The sequence below is a fragment of the Rana temporaria genome, chromosome 2 (genome assembly GCF_905171775.1).
Source record: "Rana temporaria chromosome 2, aRanTem1.1, whole genome shotgun sequence".
Taxonomy (NCBI): Eukaryota; Metazoa; Chordata; class Amphibia; order Anura; family Ranidae; genus Rana; species Rana temporaria.
The window spans coordinates 57200543-57220648 of NC_053490.1; the positions used below are offsets into that span (position 1 = coordinate 57200543).

A 20106-nucleotide genomic window follows, 5' to 3' on the forward strand; every position below is an offset into this window, starting at 1 on the left:
GCTTTAGGGTTTGGAGGGCCGTAGTAAGTGGCTTAGGAGGGCTGTAGTAAGTGGCTTAGGGTTTGGAGGGCTGTAGTAAGTGGCTTAGGGTTTGGAGGGCTGTAGTAAGTGGCTTAGGGTTTGGAGGGCCGTAGTAAGTGGCTTAGGGTTTGGAGGGCCGTAGTAAGTGGCTTAGGGTTTGGAGGGCCGTAGTAAGTAACTTTAAAAAAGTGCAGGATTTCAAAATACAAACATATATACTTGCCTAGGTGGATGCAGCATCAGTCTGATCCTCTCCCTATGATAGCCTAGCTGTGACTGATGTTTTATCATAGGGAGAGGATCTCCTCTCCCTGTGATAGCCCGATAGCACTGTCAGCAGCGTGCCTCCCGCTCCCCGATTAAGTACACCACGCGCCCGCTCTACTCCCCGTCCCCCGTTAAGGCTCAGGGAACGGGGCGAGTCTACGCTATTAGCGTAGACCTAGCGTTGGATACGTTAGTAGCGTAAACCTGCGCATGCGCAGTATTTTCAAAACCAGCCCAGTAGACCTAGCGTAGGCTACGTTAGTAGCGTAAACCTGCGCATGAGGTTTACGCTACTAACGTAGCCAACGCTAGGTCTACGCTAATAGCGTAGACTCGCCCCGTTCCCTGAGCCTTAGCGGGGGACGGGGAGTAGTGTGCGGGGGACGGGGAGTAGAGCGGGCGCGGGGTGTACTTAATCGGGGAGCGGGAGGCACGCTGCTGACAGTGCTATCGGGCTATCACAGGGAGAGGAGATCCTCTCCCTATGATAGCCTAGCTGTGACTGATGTTTTGTCACGTGACATGAGTGAGCCAATAGGATGAGATGGAGGCGGACCATCTCATTCCATGGCAAATCTCATTTCATGGCAATGCACCGGCCTTCCTTGTATACACAGCGTGTGTGTGAGGTAAAAACAGCATTTTTTCCCTTTGGTAAATCAACCCCAGAGTACGCTTACTACAGGACAGTTTAATACCCCCCCCCCCCCCCCCCCCCCCCCCCCCCCCCCCCCCCCCCCCCCCCCCCCCCCCCCCCCCCCCCCCCACACACACACACCCACCCCACACATCCCAAGCACGTTCCAGCATCCATATTGAAAAGCACACCCCTACTTTTCCCATGGCAGGAATGTCTCCTCACAGTTTTTTAGAAAACATTTAATGCAGTAAAAAAATTAGAAGATTTGTATATCAAATATGTGAACTCAGAACAGTATTTTAATAATTGTGTTCTCTTTCCGATAATGGTTGCATGTCACAGGAAAAATAGTAAAAAAGGAAATGTGGGAATTAAAAAAACGAGAAAAATATGATAATAATTGTATTTATTTACAGTCTTGTCAATTAACATGGACTTGCGTAACAATTTATAGTTCTGATTTTCTTTTGACGATACCATTGGCTGCATCTGTGAAAATGGACACGAGGACAAGGGGAGGTGTTTGTAGTCCAAATCAAGAAAACGGCATAGGGTGACGAAAAAAAGAAGAAACAAAAAAAAAAAAAGCTCGATAACCATTGCAGCCACCATATCTAAGGACTGGTGTTCTGCAATACATTACATTTTGTATTTTTATTTTTTCAAAGCAGACCTTCACTCTAGTGCAAATGTCATATTTCCTCAACCAATTTTTTTTTTACATTTAGGACATTTACTTGTGTTGGGTTTTCCCCAAACATCTGTGCAAAGACATTTTATTATGATGTGTCCCAAGCCTTTGCGCATGAGTGGTAAATCGCCTGCGCAGGTGTGCCAGCCAAAGGGCTCTGCCAAGACCTGAAGGCCGTGCAGAGCCCTGCGACACATTTGTGCATGCGCTATATTGTCGCTGCCGGGAGAGGGGAGATGGAGCCACTACAAAGAAGTTCCTCTCAGTTTAGATTCATTTATAAGCTGGTATTTGGACACTTTGGGGTTTATTCACTAAAACTGGAGAGTGCAAAATCTGGTGCAGCTCTGCATAGAAACCAATTGGCTTCCATTTTTTTTTTTTTTTTTTGTCAGCTTGGCCTAAGTTCACACTGAATGCGGGTTTGAAAAACGATTTCATTTGCAATTTCAGAGACATCTGTGCGGATTCATGCACAGATGTGTATCTAAGTCGCCAAAAGTGCTGCAGGAACTACTTTTGGGAACCGGTGTGGCGCCTCACCACTGGCAACGCCCCCGTCCGAATCGGTGAGGCGCCACACCACTGGCAACGCCCCCGTCCGAATCGATCTGCCGATATGGTTCCGGCTAATGAGATGGTTCCTGTAAGGACTGCGCAGGCGCAATCCTTGCCGACGGAAATCTCCGAACCTCGGCCGGCATCCAGGGCGACGTGGAATTTGAGGAAAGTGGCCAGTCGGCCTCGTGTCCTCGCTTCGCTCGGCCTCCTGGCTCTTTTTTTAACATCCTCCAATCCACGGGGATGTTAAGGAATGAGCCTGGATGCCGGCCGAGGTTTGAAGATTACCGTCGGCAAGGATTGCGCCTGCGCAGTCCTTGCAGGAACCATCTCGATAGGGGAACCTTAACGACAAGTCACCGGCAATGGGCTCTGATTTGGCATGCGATTTGACATATCAAGTCGGCTCGATGTGAACGGGGGCCTAATTGAACAAGCTGAAGTTAGACGCTGATTGACTACAATGCACAGCTGTGCCAGATTTTCCAATGTTAGTAAATCAACCCCAATGTTTCTTGTCCAAAGTAGAGAAGACTCTGCCGACTAGGAAAGGATTCAATGGGCCAGACTCACGTAGATTCCGGCGTAGCGTAAGCTATTTACACTACCCCGCTGCAACTTAGTGGAGCAAGTGCTGTATTCTCAAAGCACTTGCTCCGTAATTTGCGGCAGCGTGGTGTAAATGGCCTGGTGTATCCCCGCGTAATTCAAAGGGGGCGGCTTGTATTTAAATTAAGTGCGCCCCCGTGCCGAACAAACTGCTTATGCGCCGGCCTTAAAAGTAGCCCAGTGCGCATGCTCCGTAGTACGTCGCAAATACATTGGTTTCGGCGTGAACGTAATTAACGCACAGCCCTATTCACAACCAGTTACGTAAATGACGGAAAAACCCGACGCTATCCCGACAGCCATACTTAACATGGCATACGGCGGACCGACGTAAGGTTACCCCTCATACAGCAGGGGTAACCTTACGCTTACGGAAATAACGTAAACTACAGCGAAGCGGCGCAAAAACGTTCGGGAATCAGCGTATTGGCTCATTTGCATATGCGACGCTGAAATCGACGTAAAAGCCACCTAGCGGTCAGCGTAGTATTGCATTTAGGATCCGACGGTGTAAGTGACTTACACCAGTCGGATCCTAGCCTAACTCTGGCGTATCTTGTATTGAGAATACAAAACAATGATACGCCGGCAGGATTTTCGAATTACGCCGGTGTATCAGTAGATACATCGGTGTAATTCTTTTGAGAATCTGGCCCTATGTGTATGAATAACTATTACAATACATGTGGCATATACAGTACTAATATTGTATCTTTTATATGATTACTTTGTTATATTAGGTGGATTCCAGTGACACAAAAGAAAAAGTTCTTGTATATTTCAAGATACGACCAGATGTCATCACAGAGGACAATCTGCATGAAAATGTATTGGTTTCATCTATGCTGGATTCCCCAATCAATACCCTATACCAGGCTGTCAGGCAGATCTTTGCTCCATTGTTATTAAAGGTGAGTTGCTGTGTTGTGTCTTATTAAATCACATACCTGAAGAAGTGCCCCTGTGCAGACCCAAAACATTACTCATCTATGTGATCGATGTAAAAAAAAGCTTTGGGGTAGATTCAGGTAGGGGCGTGCAAAACTGTGTTGGCGTAACATAAGAAATTTACGTTACGCCTCCGCAAGTTTTACTGGCAAGTGCTTGATTCACAAAGCACTTGCCGGTAAAGTTGCGGAGGCGTAGCGTAAAAGGGGCCAGCGTAAGTGCGCGTAGTTTAAATGATCCCGTAGGGGGCGTGGATCATTTAAATTAGGCTCGTTCCCGCGTCGAACGTACTGCGCATGCGCCGTTCCTAAAATTTCCCGACGTGCATTGCGGCAAATGACGTCACAAGGACGTCATTTGCCTCGATGTGAACGTGAATGGCGTCCAGCGACATTCACGAACGACTTACGCAAACGACGTAACAAGTTCAAATTGCGACGCGGGAACGACGTCCATACTTAACATTGGCTGCCCCTGCTAATAGCAGGAGCAGCCTTACTACGAAAACGACGTATGCAAACGATGTAAAAATCGAACGCCGGGCGCACGTACGTTTGAGAATCGGCGTTAGTATGCAATTTGCATACTCTACGCTGACATCTAGGGGAGCGCCACCTAGCGGCCAGCGTAAGAATGCACCCTAAGATACAAAGGCATAAGAGACTTATGCCAGTCGTATCTTAGGCTAAAGCCGGCGTATCTAGCTTTCTGAATAAGGAAAGTAGATACGCCGGCGCAAGTAAGCAATTGCACTGCGTATCTATGGATACGCAAGCGTAATTGCTTTTTGAATCTACCCCTTTGTCTTTTAAAAACTGTGTATCTCTACAATACATGTACTTTTCCCTAAGTGTTATTCACTTTAGAAAGATTGGAGTACAGAAAAATATTTGCTGATCCTGCCAGAAAGGCACTCATCCCCGTACTTCCTGTACTGACCCTTTAACACATTGCACTCAAAATCTTATTAAAACTGGTTATTAAATTAAAAAGTGTTTAAATTGAAATTTCATTCAAAAGTGAAAGTGTCGTCTATTCATTTCTTCAACCCCCCCCTCCCCCAGCCTCTCCCTACAATTTTGACAATGTTTTTCATCTTACAGGGTAGCAATGAGAAGGCTCCTCCCACCTGAAAACAGGGAACACATTAACCTCCATTATTAACCTCTTCAGCCCCGGAAGATTTTACCCCCTTCCTGACCAGAGCACTTTTTACAATTTGGAACTGTGTCACTTTAACTGACAATTGCACAGTCGTGCAACGCTGTACCCAAACAAAATTTGCGGCCTTTTTTTCCCACAGATAGAGCTTTCTTTTGGTGGTATTTGATCACCTCTACAGTTTTTATTTTTTGCGCTATAAACAAAAGAACCGCGTCAATTTTGAAAAAACACATCTTTTACTTTTTGCTATAATATCCCACTTTTTTTTTTTTTAAATAAAAAAAAAATTATTCCTCAGTTTAGGTCGATATGTATTCTTCTACATATAGATATATATAATCGCAATAAGCATATATTGATTGGTTTGCACAAAAGTTATAGCGTCTATAAAACCGAGGATAGACTTATGGCATTTTTATTATTATTATTATTTTTTTTACTAGTAATGGTGGCGATCTGTGATTTTTATCGGGACTACGATATAATGGCGGACACATCGGACACTTTTGACACATTTTTGGGCTATAAAAATGCACTGATTACTGTAAAAATGTAACTGGTAGGGAAGGGGTTAACACTAGGGCACGATTAAGTGATTAACTGTGTTCCCTCTGCATTTTCTAACTGAAGGGGGGCTGGGACTTACTAGGGGAAATGACAGATCGCTGTTCATACTTTTTGTATGAACAGATGATCAGTAATTTCTCCCATAAGAGAACTGGGATTTGCATGTTTTAACTGAAGGGGGGATGGGACTTACCAAGGGAAATAACAGATCGCTGTTCATACTTTGTATGAACAGACCCTCAGTTATTTCTCCCTGTCACGAGTGATCATGGGTGCCCGAGTGTCATTGCGCCTGCCGGGCACTCGCATCGGCTCCAGGGGCGAGCGTGGTTCCGGAAACGCGCACACGCCCCTAGTGGCCACAGGGCGAAGCAACATAACATAACGTTGTTTCGCCCAGCCATGCCATTCTGCTGAAGTAAAACTGCAGCGGCTGGTCGGCAAGTGGTTAAAAAAGAACAGATCACCCCTGAGGCTGGGTTCACACTGGTACGACAAAGGCTCGACTTTGTGAGCACATGTCACATGACGTGTATAAATCAATGTTTCCCTGTCGGAGCCGTCTTAAAGCGGGAGTTCACCCATTTCAGTTTTTTTTCCTCTTTTCCCCTTAGCTTCATGCTCGTTTTGTCTAGGGGAATCGGCTATTTGTTTTAAAATATGAGCCGTACTAACCCGTTTTCGAGATGCATCCTCTCCGCCGCTTCCGGGTATGGGTCTTCGGGAGCGGGCGTTCCTTCTTGATTGACAGTCTTCCGAGAGGCTTCCGACGGTCGCATCCATCGCGTCACTAGTAGCCGAAAGAAGCCGAACGTCGGTGCGGCTCTATACTGCGCCTGCGCACCGACGTTCGGCTTCTTTCGGAAAATCGTGACGCGATGGATGCGACTGTCGGAAGCCTCTCGGAAGACTGTCAATCAAGAAGGAACGCCCAGTCCCGCAGCCCATACCCGGAAGCGACGGAGAAGATGCATCTCGTAAACGGTAAGTACGGATCATATTTTAAAACAAATAGCCGATTCCCCTAGACAAAACGAGCATTAATCTAAGGGGAAAATGTGTTCTCCATGGGTGAACCTCCGCTTTAACTGGTCCGACATAAATCGGTCCGACTTTGAAAAAGGTTTCTGCACTACTTTGGTCCGACTTTGATCCTACTTCAGCCCATTGAATATTATTGAAGTCGGATCCAAGTAAGATCCTTGTCCTAACCATCCGACTTGTGATGTCCGACATGGTGATTACAGCAGCAGTAAAAGGAATTTATGTCTCCCTGGGATTGTTTTGATTGTCAGACTATCTCAAAGTCGGGCATAATCTTATCCTGTTCAAATCGCATGGAAGTAGGACCGATGTAGGACTGATGTTGCAAGGCAAAGTAGGATGACAGTCATACAACAGTCATGTCGTACCAGTGTGAACCCGACCTCAGCCTCAGTTCTTTTGTGTTTCCTCTAGCCAACAGGAAGCATCAGATATTTTATGCATTTTTTTTCCCTTTTAGGCCACTGTGCTAGTTGCAGGGGCCCCCTGGTTCCGCTATTGGTTCTCCTGAGACAGCGGACCAGTGGATAGCCTGCACAGGATTCAGAGGAGAAAAAACATAATTTTTTTTCCCCCTGTCCCTAACACTTTTTTTTTTTTGTACCAACTCCCGCTTCCTCACTTCTCGCCTAGGTGAGAATGACGTGCACTTGGGCATGCTCCCTGCCCATCCCCCCCCCCCCCAACCACAGTGCCGCACGATCTCGCACATGTGCAGTAGGGAGGCGACTGTGATTCCTTATGAAGTCACATTTGGCTCCCATATTCAAAATGGCGACCCGTATCGGTAAGAATAATCGGCACAGCGCTGGACACCCGGCACTGGTAAGTACCTTGGGCCAGATTCTCATACATTAACGTTGCTCCTGGGCAGCGTAATGTATGTGCTGTACGCTACACTGCCGCAGGTTTACAGGTTTACATCCTGATTCTCAGAACACTTACCTGTAAACTTGCGGCGGTGTATCGTTAATTCGCTCGGCGCAAGCCCGCCCAATTCAAATGGGGCGGGCACCATTTAAATTAGGCGCGCTCCCGCGCCGAGCGTACTGCGCATGCTCCGTCGGGTAAATTACCCGACGTGCATTGCGCTAAATGACGTTGCCCCGACGTCATTTGCTTAGACGTTTACGTAAATGGCGTCCAGCACCATTCACGGACGTCTTACGCAAACGACGTATTTTTTTTTAAATTCGTCGCGGGAACGAAGGCCATAGTTAACTTTGGTTGCCCCTGCTAATAGCAGGGGCAACCTTACGCGTCGCGTACGGTACGGAAACTACGTAAATTCTCAGCGTCGGACGTGCGTAGGTTCGGGAATCTCACGTACTTGCCTCATTTGCATAGACGACGGGGAAAAACGACGATGCGACACCTAGCGGCGGGAAAAAAAATTACTTTTAAGATCTGACAGCGTAACAGCCTTACGCATGTCAGATCTAATGGGTATCTATGTGCAACTGATTCTAAGAATCGGTCGCATAGATACCTGGGCCAGATGAGGAGATACGACGGCGCTAATGGTGTTGCGCCGTCGTAACGCCTTTGAGAATCTGGCCCCTTATTTTTAAAAGTCAGGAGCTACGGTATTTTTCAGAGTGAAATTCCTCTTTAAATTTGGCATGGTGTCGCTGGTCTTATGTGTTCTGTTAAAATACATTTTTTTTTTTATTCTTATTAAAATTCTGGTGTTTTTAATATGCCTCTGTGTTCTGTGTTGATCATGTCTGATTTATCAATGTTTTTTTCTAAGGATGAGAAATGGAGCAAGGAGTTTGATCCCAAGCTGCAGGCTTTGCTCAGTGACCTAGAGGCTGGTCTAGGCAGTGTGCTGAGAAGGCCTGTGTCTAGCAGAGATGGTTCTAAGTCTGGTGGAGGGGACAGCCTGCAAGGTTTGTGTGCATTGCATTTGTTCATTTATGATGTAAAAAATCCTGTGTAGATAGAAACACATAAGATGTCAAAAGCTGACCTCTCTCAAAATGTAGGACACCTCTGAATCTTTGATCATGCAGTGATCATCCTGCCTGGGGGTTTGCCCAGGGTTTGGCTTTATAGTGAACATGGACTTTGTTAGTGTAGCTGCTTATAATTTCCTTTTCTTCGCTCCCCTGCTACTTCGCTTGCCCACGATGGCAAAGAGAACTGGCACTATGTAAGCTGCAGGCACTCCGGTCAGAGCTTACACAGAGCTAAGGAGTCTCTTCCTGCGTCCTTGTGAAAGCATTGGTGTGTTATGATTGGCTGCTCGCTGCATTGTGGGAAGAAGGCTCAGGCTTCCTGTCCATGTTTCTACTAAAACTTGCCCACGATTTGCTAATGGCTAAAACCATTAAAAGAAAAAGGAGGGCGCACCGACCTAGTGCATTACCACTTAAAGGAGCTTTATTGAATGAATTAAAACAATCGTCATACTCACAAAAGGAGTTAAAGCGGGGGTTCACCCTAAAATATCTATAGACTGTTATATCCAGCATACTGCTGACATCAACAGTATGCTGGATTATTTTATTTTTTTGGGCTGTACTTAAGTTTTTTCGTCGTTTTCACCCGGCTTCCGGGTTCGCGCTTCCCGGGGAGTAGACGTTCCTAAGACGACGAGGAGACGATTGACGCGCGGGTCAAGCGCGGGTCAAGCGCGTCATCTCCTTCCGAAAATATCCGAGGGGGACTCGGCACTTTACGGCGCCTGTGCAGTCGGCTCTACACGGCAGGCGCAGGCGCCGTATAGCGCCTGCGCTTGCTCCGCAGAGACATTGCCAACTCACTCCCAAGAGACTCACTCCCAAGAGACATTGCGCAGAGCTCCCCGTCGGGGAAAAGGAGCGACACGCCCACTCCCCGCAAGGAAGAAGACCCGGAAGTGCGGCTGAAGACAGGTAAGTGTACTCATTAAAAAAAAATGACAACGCTACAAGCCTTTATTAAGGCTACAGATAGGTTAGCGGAAAAGTTAATTTTGAGGGTGAACCTCCGCTTTAAAGACAGCGCTTATCGAACAATGGAACTGATACACAGTATCGCCTATCGAACACGGTGACAGCACGGATCAAATGGCATCAAACTGGCATACGCTTTTCAGAGGCGAACCTCCTTCACCAGAGCCTTGATGGTCAGTAGTTGCTCCCTCATACAAGAAGCTCTCAAATATACATATACACACCAATGAACATGTGCAGAGATGCCCAGCCGCAGGCCCGCCCCAATCGGCCAGACCCACCCATTACCCCCTCAGTCATTTTTGTCCTATCTATATGTGCATCAATCCTATTCACTGGGGTGTTTTTTACCTCTGACTTTTGGGAAAGCACAAAGTGTGAGCATGTTTGTGTGTATATATCGATCTACATATTTATCTCTATTAATGCTCACATAGTGAATGAGACTGGCCCCTGTAGCCTATTTCTACTTGGTGGGGAGATCCTCTGGCCACACCCCTTAGGACAAAAATGACTGAGGGGGTAATGGGTGGGTCTGGCCGATTGGGGCGGGCCTGCGGCTGGGCGTCTCCGCACATGCTCATTGGTGTGTATGTGTGTGTGTGTGTGTGTGTGTGTTTGTGTGTATATATATTTGAGAGCTTCTTGTATGAGGGAGCAACTGCTGACCATCAAGGCTCTGATGAAGGAGGTTCGCCTCTGAAACGCCTATACCGGTTTGATGCCATTTGATCTGTGTTGTCACCGTGTTCGATAGGTGATACTGTGTATCAGTTCCATTGTTCAATAAGCTCTGCCTTTAACTCCTTTTGTGAGTATGACTATTGTTTTAATTCATTCAATAAAGCTCCTTTAAGTGGTAATGCACTAGGTCGGTGCGCACTCCTTTTTCTTTTCTTATGTAGCTTTATGAATTCCCATGATTCTGAGGAGGGCTGCAAGACCATAGACGTTATACTGAAATTGGATCACGTTGCCCTATAGCAGAAAACACCATAGCGCAGGAGAATTTTTTTTGTGTGCCAATGGCTTTTTATACAGTTGACTCCCTCCTATTAAAAAAAACAAAAAAACAACTCTATTCCTTTGTACTCTTTGTTGGTTCTCATCTTACCTATCCCACCACACTTTCAGTGTCACTTACAACTCTACCTGCTCCTCTGCTCTTGGACCTCTCTTATTTCCAATCTACACCCCCTCCCTAGGTCAGCTGATAGCCTCCCATGGCTTCCAGTTCTATTTCTATGCTGAGGACACGCGAATATACGCTATTTTGCCAAAAGTATTGGGAAACCTGCCTGTACACGCACATGAACTTAAAAAAAAAAAAAGAAGAACTTTAATGGCATCCCAGTCTTAGTCAGTAGGGTTCAATATTGAGTTGGTCCATCCTTTGCAGCTTTAACAGCTTCAGCTCTTCTGGGAAGGCTCTCCCATGAGGTTTAGGAGTGTGTCTATGGGAATGTTTGACCATTCTTCCAGAAGGGCATTTGATGTGGACAAGAAGGCCCAGCTCACAGTCTCCACTCTAATTAATTCATCCAAAAGGTGTTCTATCGGGTTGAGGTCAGTACTCTGTGCAGGCCAGTCAAGTTTTTTCACCCTAAACTCGCTCTTCCATGTCTTTATGGACCTTGTTTGTGCACTGGTGCGCAGTCATGCTGGAATAGGAAGGGGCCATCCCCAAACTGTTCCCACAAAGTTGGGAGTCTGAAATTGTCCAAAATGTCTTGGTATGCTGACGCCTTAAGAGTTCCCTTCACTCGAAATGATGGACCAAGCCCAACGCCTGAAAAACAACCCCACACCATAATCCCCCCCTCCACCAAATTTGGACCAGTGCACAAAGCAAGGTCCATAAAGACATGGATGAGCGAGTTTGGGATGGAGGAACTTGACTGACTTTTGAAGCTGTTATAGCTGCAAAGGGTGGGCCAAGGCAATATTGAACGCTATGGTCTAATATTGGGATGTCATTAAAGTTAATGTTAGTCTAAAGGCAGGCGTCCCAATACTTTTGGGAATATAGTGTATGTCTCTACTCTTCAGGTCACTCCATCGGTCTCCTCACGCAATCACTTAGGCCCCGTACACACCATAGAATCCATCCGCTGAAAAATCTCAGCGGATCGGTTTCAGCGGATAGATTCTATGGTGTGTACATTCCTGCGGATATTTATCCGCGGAAATTTCCCGATTCCAGCAGATAAAAATTTGTAGCCCCGCTGAGGAAGTTGATATAACGTAACGCGTCCGGTGGTTTAGGAGCCTGAAACATCACGTCGCTCATCTGCTGTTCATTCCTAAAGATTGTTACTTCATGCCGTTTTTTGTCTGGCCAAATGTGAGTAGCCTGACTTTTGCTTCTTTTAAAGAATAAATCCACACATTGCAACAGTGAGCACTTAGTCTGTGATTATCTCTTTACATGCACCTGTCCTTTGCGGTTTGGTTGTCTTATGAGGATCTAATACATCAGCCTGGTTCCTGTTCATGACCTGCCTATTTGATTTGCTTTATTGACCATCTGTTAACTCAGTGGTCCATATATGAAGGTGAGAGTAGCCATCTACAACGGTGGAGGGATCACTTAAACATTTTGGTGGATTGTCACGTGGTGGAGATTTATTTTCGTTTAATTCACTCATCTTCTGACACTTATGGACTTTTGGACTGTTTGTTTGAATTGTATTTAATTTTTAATATTTTTTTTTTTTTTCATTTTTTCTGCATATTCATATTCACACTTATGGTATTGGTGTTTGAGTATACCAGTATCATTTATATATTTGAGTTTTGCGCTGCACTTTTTCTATTTTATTTTTTACTTGTTTAGGATTTTTGCGAATTTCCCTTAGTGTTCAGCTGGCATTACCAGTGATCTGAACCCTGGGGGTCTGTATCACATAAATACACTTTAATATCATCATTTTTTGATCTATATATTTGCGCTGATTGCACCCTGTTTTTTTTTTTTTTTGTTTTTTTTTTATATATGTCTACAAATCTATCCGCTTGAATCGATCCAAACGGATTGATCCGCTGGTCTGTACAGACTCACCGGATCAATCCGTCCGAAGGGATCCCCCGCATGCGTCGTAATGATTCGACGCATGCGTGGAATTCCTTATATGACAGCGTCGCGCTCGTCGCCGCGTCATCATCGCGGCGACGGCGCGACACGTCATCGCGAGGGGATTTCGGTGCGGATTTCGATCCTATGGTGAGTACACTCCATCGGATCCAAATCCGCTGAAATCCTCTCGTGTGGACCGTATCCGCGGATAAATCCTCTCGTGTGTACTAGGCCTAACAGACATATCTGTCTGAATGTCACACCATTTCCTCAACGTCAGTCTATCAAAAACCAAGCTCATAATCTTTTCTCCCCCACGTGCTCCTTCACCTAACTTCTCTGTCGAGATTGATGGCACAACTATAATTTTTCCCCACATGCCAGGTTTCTAGATGTAATCCTGGACTCTGAATTCTTCTTTCGGCCCTAAATCCAATCACTGTTCAAATCTTGCCGCCTCAACTGCCGCAACATTTCCAAAATACGCCCCTTCCTAACCAAGGACACCACAAAGCTTTCTCATTCACTCCCTGGTCATCTTCCACCTCGACTATTGCGGCGACTCCTCATTGGATAGACTGATTACTATGTAAAGGCAATCATGAATGCTGCAGCCAGACTCATCCACATTACCTACCCCTCTCTGCTGATCCCTCCATTGGCTTCTGCTCACCCAAAAAAATAAAAAAATTGCTAACAACTACTTACAAAGCCATCCACAACTCGGCCCCCAGCTACATCACTAACCTAGTCTCAAAATACCAACCTAATCGTTCTCTTTGCTCCCCCCACCTCCTGCTCTTTAGCACCATTGTTACCTCCAGGACTTCTCCAAGACCTCTCTCATGCTCTGGAACTCCTTAACCAAATCTGTCTGACTATGTCATACTCTGTCCACATGGCAATCTCTTAAAACCCATCTCTTCAGAGAAGCCTATTCTGCCCCACCTAACAACTAAATTTTTTATTTTCTCCATCAACTCACCCCCCACAGTTATTAGGTTTTTTGATCCCTTGACCCTCCCTCTTAGATTGTAAGCTCTAACGAGCAGGGCCCTCTAATTCCTTTCCTTCTGTATTGAATTGTATTGCAACTGCACTGTTTTCCCTCATTTTGTAAAGCGCTTTGCAAACTGCTGCTTTAAAAATCCTGAATAATAATATTGAAACTGCACGTTCTTGTTTTTACTTCTGGGGTGCAAATGGAGTGTCGTGGGGTGGCATGCCAGTTGGCTTATGTCAGTTATCAAAGTTTTTACAAGCTCGCCTATCTACACAATACACCCGAAGGCTTGGGAACGCCTAAATAGTGATTCCCGCAAAATTAAGGGCATACCTTTGTTTTATAATGTACTACAACAAAAACTCCAATTTGATAAACTATCCCCCAACACACATTGGGAAAACGATTTGGGCCGAATTTACACAAACCACCAGTGGCAACAAGCATTGCAGTCTATTTATAAGGCTACCAAATGCTCCGCACTATGGGAACTTACTCAAAAACTGTCCCTCAGATGGTACTGGACTCCAGCGAAACTGGCCTCATTCGGTCTCAATGTCAATGACATGTGTTGGAGATGTAATTCAGCCAAAGGTGATTTATTTCACATAATGTGGAATTGCAATTCTCTCACACCTTATTGGAGCACTATCTTCCAAATTCTATCAGACATCTCGAACCAGCACATTGCCCCCACACCTGACCCAGCGGTCCTCAATCTTTCTATAGATTCAGTACCCCCTATTGCCAGGCATGTGACTACACACATATTATTAGCAGCTAGACTGTCTATAACTAGACTGTGGAAGTCAGATAAAATTCCCTCCATAGAAAACACACTTGACTTGGTGAACCTTCATTATGGATTTGAAATGACTATGGCGTTTAGTGGTGGATATTGGATTAGGGGAAAAAACACTTGGTCACTTTGGGAAAAATGGAATGGAGCTGTGAAGTTTCTTTGACTTTGTTTGTTCTTAGTTCATAGTGTCATGATATGAAGGCATTATACATGTTGTTTGTCACCTGTGACATACCTCCGGGAAGGTAAAGAGATCCCACTTGGGTTCCTGGGGGTATGGTATTGGTGACGCCTGTGAATGTATTTATTACAATGTATTTATTAACATATGATTTGCGATCTAGATTTTCCTGTTAAATTATATTTTAGCCTTATATTTGTATTTTGAAATGTCAACGGATTTCTGTAAACAATGTACAATGTACACGTTGTCTTTCAATGTTTATGATAAACTCAATAAAAACTGATTGATGGGGAAAAAATTTTTTTTTACAAGCTCTAAAATGGCTGCCCAGTCCCCATGCCATTGGCTGGTGTTTGATAGCTGTTTGGTCCTGCCCACACCCGACGTCGCCACTCAGTTTTGACAGCTGGCTATCTCCTTTTTAAGCAGTTCCATTACCTGACCGTTTCACACACTGAGCGGCTTTTGCAAGCCTCACCATCTATTGAATGTTAAAAACTGTTTCACAGGCATCGCAGGGCACACACTCCCATGGATGGAGCCCTTCAGAGCCGCCCAGTGGGTGGGGGAGGAGATACTGTGATAGTAGTGGGGTGCAGGCGGGGAGGAGAGAGTTGACAGCCGACAGAACTACCCTCAGTGCCAAAGATGGAGATCTCAGGAGACGGGCGGCACTAACACACGGGTGATTAGGGTGTGCCCAAGCACACCCCATGCACACGCCTATGGATGGCACCATTCTGAAAGGAGCATTTAATTCTGCTTCAAATTCTACATTTTATTGCAGGCTAGGAAATGCAAACAAATCTGTCTTCTTGAATATTATAGTGAAAGCCATTATTTTTTGCATTTTTTTTTTTTTTTTTAAATTGGACTTCATTGTGTTTTCAACACTGACTGGAAATGTTTTCTTCTTCTTTTTCTGTGTGTTTTTCAGGTATCGTAACCCCCAGTGATGAGTTTCAGTTCTGGTCAGAAATCGCAGAGAGCAGAAGTAAGCCTAACATCCGGGAAAGAGCGGGGCATTTTATGAGTCTTTTTCAAACTATTGAAAAGGTATTGCCTATTTTTTTATTTCTCTGTGTTGTTATCAGAATGTTTCTTATACTAAATGGTTGGATGGCCACACTTAAGGCTGAACTCTAGGCAGATGTAAAATACACAAATTTATACAGATTTGCATTCATTAATACCGTATTTTCCGGCATATAAGACGACTCGGCGTATAAGACGACCCCCTAATTTTCCAGGAAAATTTTTGATTTTGGGATATACTCGCTGTATAAGACTACCCCCTTCTTACTGTCTTTCTGGAAGCTGAGGGGGGAGCCAGAACCGCTGACAGAAACAGGCTTTTTCAAATCTCACTGTGCCATTACATTACTCACTGTGCCATTACATTACTCACTGTGCCATTACATTACATGCCCAGACTGTGCCACTGTGCCATTACATGCCCCCACATTGCCACTGTGCCACTACATGCCCCCACATTGCCACTGTGCCATTACATGCCCCACATTGCCACTGTGCCATTACATGCCCCCACATTGCCATTGTGCCATTACATGCCCCCACATTGCCATTGTGCCATTACATGCCCCCACATTGCCATTGTGCCATTACATGCCCCCACATTGCCATTGTGCCATTACATGCCCCCACATTGCCATCACTTGCCCCCACTGTGCCTGAACTTGTTGCCCCCCCCCCCCCAGTGCAATAACACTCACTTTTTTTCCCCAGCGCTGACAGTCTAACATGCTGCGATCGCGAGCGTGAATGATTTCAAAGCCGTGCCTTCACTGCAGAGTGTTCTGTGATAGGAGGAACAAAAATCTTCCCAGCAGCGCCTCTGTTCTGTTTCCGCCTATCACGGACGTCTTCTCATCTCGTCCGAGGATGAGAAGGCATCTGTGATAGGGGGAACAAAGAACAGAGGCGCTGCTGGGAAGATTTTTGTTCCTCCTATCACAGAACACTCTGCAGTGAAGGCGCGGCTTTGAAATCATTCACGCTCGCGATCGCAGCATGTTAGACTGTCAGCGCTGGGGGAAAAAAAGTGAGTACTGAGACTGTACCCGGCGTATAAGACGACCCCCGACTTTGGATGCATGTTTTTGCATCCAGAAAGTCGTCTTATACGCCGGAAAATACGGTATATCCACGCAGTGGAGTGGATAAGTAAGGTAGCTCCAACTTTTGCACCTATATTTAGAGTGTAACATGTAACAATGAAGAGCCGGTGGCTACACACCCAACCAAAGATCCAAAAATAGCCTTTCCTGATAATCCATATAAGAACGGCACAGATGTACAGACAGGGGAGGGAAGAGGTTAACGCGTTTCACAATAGAGTAGTGCCTTTTCAAAACCAAAGTGCCCACTGCACGAGAATTAAAAAAATAAATAAAAAATAACTTCTTTCAGTTTTAACCACCGGACCATATTCCTGGTCAAAGGCCAGAGCACTTTTTGCGATTTGGCACTGCGTCGCTTTAACTGACAATTGCACGGTCATGCGACGTGGCTCCCAAACAAAATTGGCGTCCTTTTTTCCCCACAAATAGAGATTTCTTTGGTGGTATTTCATCACCTCTGCGGTTTTTTAGTTTTGCGCTATGAACAAAAATAGAGCGACAATTTTGGAAACAATAATATTTTTACTTTTTGCTATAATAAATATCCCCCAAAAAATATTTAAAAAACATTATTTTTCCCCAGTTTAGGCCGATACGTTGTCTTCTACATATTTTTCGTAAAAAAAAATTGGCATACCTCATTCAAAGTCCCAAACCCTCCTCATTTCTCCCTTTTATAGGGGGGACACAATCGATGACGTCACTCCACAGCCACACCCCCCTACAGTTGTACTCGACATTAGGTGAAACATAACTCCTCAGCGCCCCTGTGGTTAACTCCCAAATGCAACTGTCATTTCCACAGTAAACAATGCATTTTTAAAATGCATTTTTTGCTGTGAAAACGAAGGTCAAGGGGGCAGGGAAGGGGTTAAGTATGTTCCCTGAGTGTGTTCTAACTGTAGGGGGGTGGCCTCACTAGGGGAAATCACTGATCTTCTGTTCATACATTGTATGAACAGAAGATCAGCATTTCTCTCCCTGACAGGACCGGAGCTGTGTGTAACGAGCGATCGCGTGTGCCCGATAATTGTCCGAAGTGTCCGCCATAATGTCGCAGTCACAAAAAAAATCGCTGATTGCCGCCATTAGTAGTAAAAAAAAAAATTTTTATAAAAATGCAATAAAACTATCCCCTATTTTGTAAACGCTATAAATTTTGCGCAAACCAACCGATAAACGCTTATTGCGTTTTTTTACCAAATATATGTAGAAGAATATGTATCGGCCTAAACTGAGGAAATTTTTTTTTTTTATATATTTTTGGGGGATATTTATTATAGCAAAAAGTAAAAAATAATAATTTTTTTTCAAAATTGTCGCTCTATTTTTGTTTATAGCGCAAAAAATAAAAACCGCAGAGGTGATCAAATACCACCAAAATAAAGTTCTATTTGTGGGAAAAAAAGGACGCCAGTTTTGTTTGGGAGCCACGTTGCACGACCGCGCAATTGATAGTTAAAGCGACGCAGTGCCGAATCGCAAAAAGGGGCAAGGTCCTTTAGCTGCATTTTGGTCCGGGTCTTAAGTGGTTAAAATGTATTTTAAACAGCAGAGAACCAATGTCTGTCAGAATACTAAGTGTGTTCACAGTATATACAGTAAAACCTTGGATTGTGAGCATAATTCGTTCTGGAAGCATGCTTGTAATTCAAAGCAAGCACTTGTATATCAAAGTACATTTTCCCATTAAACATAATGGAAACTCAAATGATTAGTTCCACAACCATTTATTCACAAGTCCTTCAGTCTATAGTCCATATAAAAAGATTTCTAGAAATATGATTGGTTGTGTAACCATAAAATGTCCATCCACAAATGGAAGCCTCCACAAGGGGATTAGGAGCAAAATTCATCAGAAGCTACAGAGTATAAAAGAGAAGAGAAGCGCCTCTAAGTGTAGCAATATGGTTACATTTAATGAAAATACAACATTTAGCAACTCACATGGTTGATGATTAAAAGAGGCACATCTAAGTATGTAGGCGTCTGAGGTAAAGCGATCAACATAGACCGTCCTCCTCACTGCCGGCTCTCACGCTATCAGTCTACAATCGTGACAGAGAAGACTACCCTGCAGCAGAGCGATCTGAAAGCGAGGCTTGAACCGCTTGTGGAAGGCATGACGTTGATGGCAGTGAGGAGGCCGGTCTATGTGGACAGCTTTACCCTGGATGTCTGCATACTAAGATGTGCCTCCTTTTAATCATCAACCATGTGAGTTGCTAAATGTTGTACCTTCATTAAATGTAACCACATTACTACACTTAGAGGCGCCTCTCTTCTGTTTTATACTCATTTGTGACATGACGCTAATCTTATATCAAGACATCGCTTGTATATCAAGTACATTTTATTTTTATTTTTTTTATTTAACTTGTCTTTCAAAACACTCTCAAAGTTACTCTCAACCCAAGGTTTTACTGTACATTTGTACAACAGTGCCATCTAGTGATTAAAAGTTAAATTGTATTGAGAATCATTCATAGGCTTTTCTTAGCTGGACCTTTGAAATTAAAGCAAATGGCAATTCTATTTTTTACAGAAAGAAGCTACAGCATGTAGACTGTAGTCCTGGTGAGGGTCAAAGCATTGAAGGGTCACCATTAAACTAATGGCCTTTATAGAGACTTTGAAATCTAATGGAATGATCAGAGAAAACCTGTGAATAACTTATTTAAACACAATGAAATGTAATTGAGTGGGGGGAAAAAAAAGAAGGAACATAGGAGTTGGCAGTGGCTTTGACTATCAACCTGTTGCAGATAAGTGTCCTCCATTTACAGGGAGTGCTTTACAAGAAAAAAAAAAAAGTTGGCACTTAAAGTGTTACTAAACCCACAACAGTAAAATCAGTCTGTATATGCAGTAAAGCGTGTTTGTTATACTCACTGTGGAACCCAAGGGGTTAATCCTCTGCATTGTGTAAAAGGGCTGTTTGATCCTGTCTTCTCTGATCCTCCCCTTCCTCCACAGTCTCCAATATATTTCATGATAATACAGAGCCAGGGGGACAGGCTGCACATGTTTAGTTTGGTCGGTATTGCTAGATAGTTTTTTTTTGTTTTCTTTCTTGGGAGAGTGTATGTAATCAGCACAGGGCCAACCAGCGCTGTCCAGATAGAGGGTCAGGGGGGTCCTGCATCCTGATAGGACAGTCAGTGCAGAATGAAAACTCCTACAAGCTTTAACCAGACACTAATAGAAGTCACAAGACTATATACTGCTGACGAAAGAAGATATTTAGCAGTTTATTTACTAAAATAATTGCATTTCCATGTTCTTTGTACTGTGAGAGACCAGATATAGTGAATGCAGGGTCCTGGGTTTAGTAACACTTTTCGAAATAAAGTGCTGTACCCTGTATCAAGTGTGTACCCTGCCCTCTTATCTTCAGCAGTCTTATTCATTCTATACAGTTTACCTCCGTGGATTACAGAACACCTCTG

At 44.5% G+C, this 20106-nt stretch overlaps 1 protein-coding gene across 1 annotated transcript in view; it reads left to right on the plus strand.

Moving 5' to 3' along the window:
* Positions 1–20106, plus strand: part of DYNC2H1 (dynein cytoplasmic 2 heavy chain 1) — a 613609-nt gene that overhangs the window by 254 nt on the left and 593249 nt on the right. The window contains exons 2-5 of the mRNA XM_040339316.1: positions 8–23; positions 3530–3700; positions 8266–8404; positions 15454–15572. Of these exons, the coding sequence (XP_040195250.1) occupies positions 8–23; positions 3530–3700; positions 8266–8404; positions 15454–15572 (445 nt within the window). The remainder of the gene's footprint in view (positions 1–7; positions 24–3529; positions 3701–8265; positions 8405–15453; positions 15573–20106) is intronic.